General features: G+C 35.9%; 1 protein-coding gene across 1 annotated transcript; it reads left to right on the forward strand.

Moving 5' to 3' along the window:
• Positions 1-5422: 5422 nt before the first annotated feature.
• On the forward strand, positions 5423-6924 carry LOC117215719 (the record flags this gene model as incomplete). The annotated part of the gene is made up of 4 exons (XM_033462140.1): positions 5423-5713; positions 5939-6370; positions 6455-6744; positions 6828-6924. Coding segments are annotated over 3 exons (975 nt in total), but the record flags the coding sequence as incomplete, so codon positions are not given.
• Between the last annotated feature and the right edge of the window lie 2959 nt (positions 6925-9883).

Below are 9883 nucleotides of genomic sequence, written 5' to 3' on the forward strand. Positions count from 1 at the left end.
GAGTGGGTTTACGTGCTTTTTGTTGTAAACCGTTGAGTGGGTTTACGTGCCTTTTGTTGTAAACCGTTGAGTGGGTTTACGTGCTTTTTGTTGTAAACCGTTGAGTGGGTTTACGTGCTTTTTGTTGTAAACCGTTGAGTGGGTTTACGTGCTTTTTGTTGTAACCCGTTGAGTGGGTTGATGTGCTTTCTGTTGTAACCCGTTGAGTGGGTTGATGTGCTTTTTGTTGTAACCCGTTGAGTGGGTTGATGTGCTTTTTGTTGTAACCCGTTGAGTGGGTTGATGTGCTTTTTGTTGTAACACGATGAGTGGGTTGATGTGCTTTTTGTTGTAACCCGTTGAGTGGGTTGATGTGCTTTTTGTTGTAACCCGTTGAGTGGGTTGATGTGCTTTTGGTTGTAACCCGTTGAGTGGGTTGATGTGCTTTTGGTTGTAACCCGTTGAGTGGGTTTATGTGCTTTCTGGGTGTAATGCACCCAACGTGGCAATATGATCCAACAAACTGAGGTTCACCAGTGTACGAAATCGAAAATGATCTGTTGTGTCATTACGGTCTGACTGGCGACTCACAGAACGCACCTAACACTTTGAATACAAATTATAACATTACAAATTCCTATTCTCTTTTATTTTTCTGTTGTCAAACCTCCGAACGAAACTTTGTTATTGCACTGAACCCTTGACTTACTTGGACATTTAGTTAAATCGTAAATAATGTCAGTTGAATCTAATGTAAGAAAACACGATATTTTAGTTACACACGAGGACGTGTGATAGTCAGGAAGGCCGTGTCGGAGATGAAAGAACACCGGAGCCTTTGGAATTTTGGATAATCCCGCAACATTGTAACCTAGAGTCTACTATAGCTGTAATTGAACGATTGTAGTTATTCAACCCGATTGTAATTGTTCGAGAGTCGTGATAATGAGCTTGGGCTCGAAGCGACAGTCAGTCGCCGAACGTAGCCGCGGTCACGGGATGAACGCTTTGTCTAACAAAGGTATGGAGTAATTCTATAGCTCTCCTTAAAAGAAATATTCGTGGCGACACGCGACAGTAAACATTCCAACGGTTTCTGTCCTGTGGCTCGCCACACGCAGACCCTATTCTTCGAGTAAGATGATTGCCAGATGTCGATGCGTCTCCGCAGTACATGTTCGGCTAGCCCGAGGGCCCGTTATAAATCTTAAGGTTTGGTTAACTAAAGTCCTTCAAACAGACAAACAGTCTTTGTCCCAACTACGGGAAGATAGGGGAGACATATTTTTCAACGAGCGGCGTCTCCCACTAGCAACTTTCCCTCGAGGGCGGCTAGCACCTTTTTCTAACCACCGATATGGAGATTGACCAATTAGCAGCAACGCCAATTTCCCTTACTTTCTGAACGAAGGCTTTTCTCGACGAATACGATGATCTCGTGTCCTTAGACACTCCCCATTATAGTTTTCCTCTGTGGCATCATCGGGACGGAAAAGACATTCTCGCTCGCGATCTCATTGATGAAAGGAGTAACTCTTTACGATCAGTGAATATTACGCGTCCGACTTAGATTTTGTGAGTACGTTCATCTATCATCCCGCCGACCGCGGATTCGTTATTGAACCTAGGATCATTGTCATTAGTTTCTCGAGCACCTAACTACCGCGGTTACTTGTCCGGTTCTATAATAATCGTATTTGCACTAGTCAATGTCTTCTCCATTGCATAACGACAACGTGTAACCCAAACGAAGATTCGTTTTACGCCCCTAACCCTAATTCTAACGTAAACCCGACATATATATATATATATATATATATATATATATATATAATATTTTAAAATATTAATAAAAAATAATAATATTACTATAAATATTTAATTATCTATAAAATTAAATTATAAAATATTAATACTTAAATATTCTACCCTTTATTTTTAAATTGTTTAATATACAATTTTTTTTATTTTGAAAAAATGGAAATTACTATAATATAAATTGTATAATATATAATTTAAAAATTTTTTATTTATGATATATATATATTAAATTATAAAATATAAAAGATTTCAATTATATATTAATATAAATAAAAAATATTAATGATATTATAAAATTAAAAATATTAAAAATTTTAAGATTGTATTTTTAATATTAATAAAAAAAATATTAATAATATTACTATAAATATTTTATTTATAATATTTAAATAAATATAATTATTAAATTATAAAAATATTAAGATTTTTTAAATTATATTTTTAGTTCTAATAAAAAGATATTAATAATATTATTATAAATATTTTATTTATAATACTTATATAAATATAGTAATTATTATCATTATTAAATTATAAAAATATTAAAAATTTTAATTTAATATATATATATTATTTATTCATTAATACGTTCATGCTGTAATACACGAACATATGCGTTACTCTGCTACTCACGATGCATCGTAACAAGTATGCATTTTTGTATGAAAAACCGTTTATTTTCATTTTATGTTCGTTTTTAAAGTCAGATGCGATACGAAATAACGTCAGTGTTGTTTTCTGGCTGCTCGCGAACATATGATATCTATTCCATTTTCAAATTGATTTTATCTACACGTTAAAGCGAGCTGTGGAATAAATCAAACTTGCTCGAGCCTGCTTGAATCTCTGTATCATTGTATCATAATGTGAGAACTTTCACAAGCCTAAATCTTGGCAGTCTGACGATCGAGAATATTGCTATCGGAAGAATCGCTCTCATCCGTAAACAAGGTATTTCCAAGGATTGCGTTATAATTTTCTTAGCGGCTAACCATCGAATATTCGTCAAACGACATAATTTCGCACACGGCGAACCTTATAACGTACACCTTTTTGGCGTATTATTTTTCCCACTTTTTTTTTTTTATTAACGTGGAGGACACCAGGTCGCTTCTGGGAAAAAGCGGCGTGGTAGTGGCGGACGCCAACGGACTAAAACCTCCATGATGACCGTCCCGGCAGCGATCTAGAGGGGCCCGGGAACTGGTGTGAGGGATACACCCCCCCGCGCTCAATGCACCCCCTAATGGAGCGATATGCGGCCACGTCACACCGCGCCTCGTCGCCGGAGCCGCCGTGCCAGACAGTCCGGTTCCCCTGCCGGGCTGATTTGTTGCCCCGGGGCGCTGAGTTGCCAGCGCCTAAGTTTGCACCCCACCGGGGGGCGCGACGGACCTAGCGCGCCTCACCGAAGCGCTATATGGCCTCTGCCGCGCCCTCGCCGGTCAATTCTCTCAGGGTGAGAGTATTATTTTTCCCACTGCTGCGTGTGAAACCCCTATTGGACAAACTGTTCTTTGCAATACATGGATGGATAAATACGCGCACAAACACGCAATACGTGCAATAGAATGCTCGAGGTCAATTTTGTCATCCTCTTTTTCAACAGATCTTCGCAAATCCGAAGGTGTAGAATTACCTCCCAAAGACATAAGATGACAACAAACACTTTCTTGACACACTGTATAACATTGAGGTATCCAGTTTTGCCACATACAATTTTGTCATTGTTACGTTTGACTTTGTTCATTGTAAAGTCAAATTTGCACACTCCATCTGTGAAATAGTACGAAGAAATCATAGTGACTTGTATTCCTTATGATATCATGATGCCACATAATATATAATACAATACAATAATTCGCGAACAGATCACTCGTTAATTGCTTTTAAAAGAATTACCACGGAAGCTTCCTAACACGCGACCCGGGGGCCAGGGATTTATTTCGTCGATAAGTTAGGTTATTAAACTTATGTTCTTTCATTGAAGACATCGATGGACGCTGTGTTCCAGAAATCGCCAATCACACTTGGCGAAGCATAATAGTAATTTACAATAACAAATACTTAAGAATGCCTAATTTTGTTAAACATAGGGTTCAATTTACAATAATGTAAATATTACTTCTTGAAAGTAACTTCTTAATCAATTTTAACAAATTTTGTAAAATCATGTAATAAATCTTATTATTTATCATACGCGTGTATTAAGCCAATTGCCAACCGAACATGTTCAAACTGTATTTTTTTCAAAACGGGACCTTAAGCTAAAAAGCTTTATTTCACATACTCGACTTGTTCTTGTATGTGGTATCAGCACCTAGTCGGATGCCCGCGTTATGCAGGACACCCTGATGGCGTTGAACGCAACGATTCAAATTGAACTGAAAAGTCGTTATGTTTTCAGAGGACTTGTGTGTAGAGGATGGTTGATCGTGAGATTTATTAGACAAGATTGCTCGTTGTTGAAACCTTCAAGTATATTTTCAAATGATTAAATAAATAATTATAGATAATGTTCGCAAAGACGGTAGATACTCGTAGATACTGATCCATAACTCTCCTGAACTCTTTACGATTGCGTCCGTTTAAACTGGTATAGTATAAACAGATCGGGGGAGAGTCGGAGAATTCAAATTCGTCTTTGTTCGACGGTTCGACGGTAACGTAACGGCGACATTGTTTTGCCCGGAGTTTATTTATTAATATATTATGTATGTCCTCACGATCTTGATACTCCGAAGCAAAAAAACAACAACATGATTTGAAATGTTCTCTAGCTCATGTACCGCTACGTGTACTTTCAAGGAGCAAAACTGACACAGTTCCGCTTGTGACGCGATATGGAGATTATCGTTTCACTTCCTTTAACGCATTTTTGCCATTGAAAGACACTAATTTCTGTGACTTGCTTTATCTCTGTTATAAATCTCTCTTTATATTTAAAATTTTATAGTTTTTCTGCAAACGTAAAAGGTAAGTAAATATTAATAAATATTATAATAATATAATATAATGCTATATAATAATATTAATAAATACTTTGCTATTTACTTATTTTATTTCCATTAAGGTATATTGTATTTTTCATTGCATTACTTTCATTTTTATTTAGTGTAATAATAAACGCATACGTTAATATTCATTGGCATTAGTGTAATTGTAAGCTTCACTGTAAATTTAATAAAATTTATAAGAACGGAATTATTAAAAGGGTATATATGTGTAATTAAACTAGATTCTATTCTCAATGTTACCTCATTATTTTATTATTGTTTCATATATATATATATTTTTTTTTAATTTACATGTGCTTCTAAGTTAATAGAACTAAACACATGTGTATGTATTAATTGCTATATACGTCATAATTTCAACCATAATATTAAATTATGGTATGTATTATTAAAAAGTATAGTTTAATGTATATATTAAATATATATCATTTATTCGTAGATTTTAAATATGGATACTGGATCAAAGAAGGAGATTAAAGAAATGATTACCAAAAATATATCGAATATACATAATTATTCCTTGGATGTTAAAAAATATATTAACAACCAGCTTGAAGACACTCTGGATTATTTACATGGTTTAATTGCTAAAATACCACAATCAGTCCCTGGCCCTTCAACTACAAAGAGGCCCAAAAGTTTTGAAGAAAAAAGGTTATCGCCGTAAAGAGACTATCCCAGAAAATGATATTATCAATATTGACAATACAGTAACAGATTCAGCAGTACATGATAAAACAGAAAATAAAGATGTAAAAACTGGGGATGTGCTGGAAACAACAATTGACCGAACAAAAAGAAAGGCTGCAATAAAAGCTGCAATTAATATTAAAAAGCAGCAGTCAACGTCACTTGTTACAAAATTACGAAGGCTATCTCTTGATGATGACAGTAATGTAAATGTTTGTGTCATATTATGATGAAATTTAATACTTTTAATCTTATGTTACTAATCTTATCTTATCTTATGTTACTAATCAATACTAACCCTTATATGTAGTACCCAATAATGTTTGATATCGGTTAATTAATACGTCAAAATCTAATTGCTTATATAATTGTATGTACATTGTGTATATAAATACTACTATAACGTTGTTAAATATATTCTAAATTTTTAGAGGAAACGTGGAGGCCGACCTAAAAAAAAGGAAAGTGCTAGAAGTAGTTCAGATGAAAAAAACACAAAAGGTCCTACAAAACATAGTAAAACAAAAAAGAATGTTTTAAGCGAAACAATTTCAAAAGAAGATGCAATACAGCCAGAAAGGATTGAACCATTAAAGTCTTCAATGACAACAAGAGATAGTAATATAAAGAGAACTTTTTCACGGAGTGAAAACACGAAGGGTAAATATTCTAATATTATTGATGATACAGTAATTCCATCAGCAAGAAATGATATTGAAGATCCTTCAATGTGCGAGGATGCACTTGAGAAATTTACTCCTCTTATGAATTCCACGATGGACATCAATTCTACTTATACGCAGAAGATGATGGACGCTACCGCAATTGTAGAACCTTTATCACCAATAAAATCAAACGAAACGGTAGTAATTAATAAAAACTTGGCTAGTAGTATAGGAAAAAATAATGAACCTAAATTTACATCACGGTCGCCAATAAGTCTGCAGGAGGAGGTTCAGCAGCTGAATCAAGCGATTGGACTCACCGAGTTCGAAGAATTATTCGCAGAAGATGAGCCATCCCGTGAAAGGGAAATGTCTAATAGAAACATGACGAAACAGGACATTCAAAATGAAATGAAGAAAAATGTGCCCGTAAGAAGGAGAATCGAGGCCTTTGAAAAAGAAAAAATTTCAGAAAAAGCCATTGTTCAAAAACTGGCACGAAGATCTGTCGAAAAAGCAAAAAAATCTTATTAGCGAAACAAAAGAAGGAGACTCAGATGATGACATCGCAGGTAACATTACAAACAGTATCAAAGTATTCTTCTGTTATAAAAACACAAGCTATTATTCATTCGATATTTTATCCAAAATATAGCTCCAAACAGTAAGGTCCACTTCTGTTTTGCACAGTAAACCTGACGACGACACATCGGACGATGAAGCCAGACCAAGGCGTACAATTCCACATTAGGCGCAATGTAAGTGTTGTTTTACTTAATGAGTTAATAAACATTATAATGCATGGAGTACTCGAATTTTTATCAATTTTAGCATACCTACGCGAAAATGAACTTGCAATGCAACGATAAATTCCGAAGAAAGCAGTCTATAAATTCTTTGATAGAAGAATGTGCACACCAGATTTAACTGAAATGTTTGAAAATATAGATAGGAGTAGATTACAACGCACGTTCAGTGCAATATGGAAGACACCACCGCGTTATTCCATGATGGAAAACGAATAGAAGTTATAATTTGTTAAACTGAATGTTGTTGATTTCAAATTGTGCCTTAGAGCAGGAATACTTGCCATACCTTGCGTGTAATATAAAAATGATGTTACATTGCAACTATCGTTAAAAGATGTATGTGTTCTTAAAATATACCAATGAACGTAAGACTATTTCACTTTTTATATTTTAGAATGATCATAGGCATATATTACTTTTATTATACTAATCAAATTTTACCATTTTTTCTTATTTATATGTATCTTCTTAAGAATTAATAAATAAACCAATTAATAAATAATTGTTTTGGTACGACTTTTTAATGAGAAGTAAATTTTATTAGATTTGCCTTATTATCACCGTCGTGTAATAATTCGCGAAATACGCGTGATATAATTCGCACGATTAAATAGCACTGGTGATTTCGTCTCTTCGTGTAACGAGGAGGGTCTGGTAAATGGGTCGACCGTGGACGTTCAATCTTGTAAGAGAACAAACGGCGGCACCGTATCGTCGAGCATTTTTCTTTCGGTCAACAGCCATCCATTTTATATTTAGCACATTCGGTTGCGACGCTAAATTTTCGTTACACCACCAGTTGTTTCGTCTGAAATTCGCGTGACGTAAGTGCATTACACTCTCGCACCCGTCAGCCATTCCTGCGACCACTTCGCGTGCGTTAACTCGATAATATTTCGTCTCTGTTACCTTGTCGCCGTTGCTGCTTGACACATCTCGCTTGCTGGACGACTGATCGATGAAAATTAAAACGGGACGCTGATTTACCGTATCGTTATTTTTGTGTCAGGTATTCTCTTTTTGCCGTTTCGGCGAATTATTTTCATTTCGAACTTTTTTAGTCTTATTGTTACGTCGATTCTTATATTTCAAGATCTAGTCTTGTATGTACGCTGGGGAGCGCTTTTATTTATTGATTCAACAAAGAATATCGTTGTAGTTGTCATACATGCGAGTAAAAGTAACGAAGTACGAGCAGTTTCACTGTAACATACTTCCCGATAATTTCTCGTTATTTATACCATAAGAAAGTATCAAAGAGGAACTCTTATCTCGAACGTGGATCTATTTGTCGATAATGCATGCGTGTAATACTCGAGTGTCGTTCATACAGCGTAAATATACGTGCAGATACGTAAACCTTTTATGATTTTTGTATCAAAGGCAGACCTGCTATAATACTCGCAAGTGAAATATAATTCTACGAAAGAAAATGGAGCAAAAGAGTTTCGTTGGTAATACATTCTTCCTTTTTCATCACAAGTTTCCTCTTTGTTGTGCTTCTGTTACATTATAATCCTGTTAGATTTACGCGCGTAAAATTTCACTTTGTTGCACTATATCTCATCATCGCCATCTGCCGAACACCTGTGAGAAACGCGGTTTACTTTGTCTCAAAGCGAGCAAACGTCTAATTTCACAAATTGGATTTTCATCAACAGCGAGAAGGGCATATGCGATGTAAAGGAGGCTGTAAGGGCGTCCTAGGGCTTACGGTGGTTGTCACGATGCCGGAAGTGACGCCGAGCAGACACGTCAAGGGAAAATCAGAATCGCTATTGGGAAAACCATCACGAACATTTGTCCTTCGCGCCACCAAAATTCTATCTTCTGAGATGTTTTTCGCGTTTCCGAGGTCATCGCCACTCTCCTTAACTTTGCCTTACGATGTATAATATCTCGATGTTACGGTAGTTAGAAATTTGTATTAATTTGGAGAACCTTGCAAAAGTACGCAAATCTGCTATGATAGTCGGATAGAGAGTATCGGCAGAGATCTGTTCCTTTATCGTGAAACTCTCTCGGACAACTTAGATGCTACCAGATATCGATTCTCGCATCCAACCATTTCGTAATAAACGTAGATCACCCAAGAAATTTCTCAATTGTCATCCGTTAATTTCGCGCAACTTTTGCTTTATTTTAGCTACGTGGGAACCTATTAGTGCGCAAATGTTACTCCGAAAATGTTACTCCTCTGTGCCAAATATCGTTCACGTGTATAATCAAAGTTGCATAAAACCGCGTACAATTGCATCAGGAAATTTCTAATAATTTGCTCGTCTCGCAGGACGAAAACAGTCTCACGAAGGATCCCTCTGTTCTGGCTATCGAATGTACCGCAAGCACGTAGTTTCAAGTGTCCGTTCTCTAGAAAATTCGAAACAATTTATGGTCGATGGTCGAGTGAACGGTGCAACGGTCGAGTCGGAAAGATCAGAAAGACAAATCGTCATAGTTCGAACAGACCGGGAAGCAGAAACGCACTTCCATGATCATTTGTATCGTTGCTCGATCTGTTGCTGCGCAATGACCGAGCAAGCTGTTGATTTTTCTTTTTCTGCGATGCTACTATACTCTACACTCTATGCTTTATACCGTTCTTTTGCCCGCTATTTACCTTGTACGCGAACTTTTTATCGCTAGTGGATTGCAAAAATCCTTTTTTATCACGAATTTTACGTGACAATGCGTAGGTCAAGGTGGACGTAAGACAAAGGAAGGTGTAGATATATAAGACAGGGTGTATTTAAAAATAATAAGTTATTTATTACAGATTATTTAATATGTATACAGGCTATTCGTATTATAGCAGCGATAGCTAGTGTTAAATTAACAATGACAGTTTCTATCGTAGTTAATATTATATTGGTTATTGGCCATGACGAAGGCGAATTTTGAT

This window comes from Bombus bifarius, unplaced genomic scaffold, assembly GCF_011952205.1.
Source record: "Bombus bifarius isolate JDL3187 unplaced genomic scaffold, Bbif_JDL3187 scf7180000009778_frag, whole genome shotgun sequence".
Classification (NCBI taxonomy): Eukaryota; Metazoa; Arthropoda; class Insecta; order Hymenoptera; family Apidae; genus Bombus; species Bombus bifarius.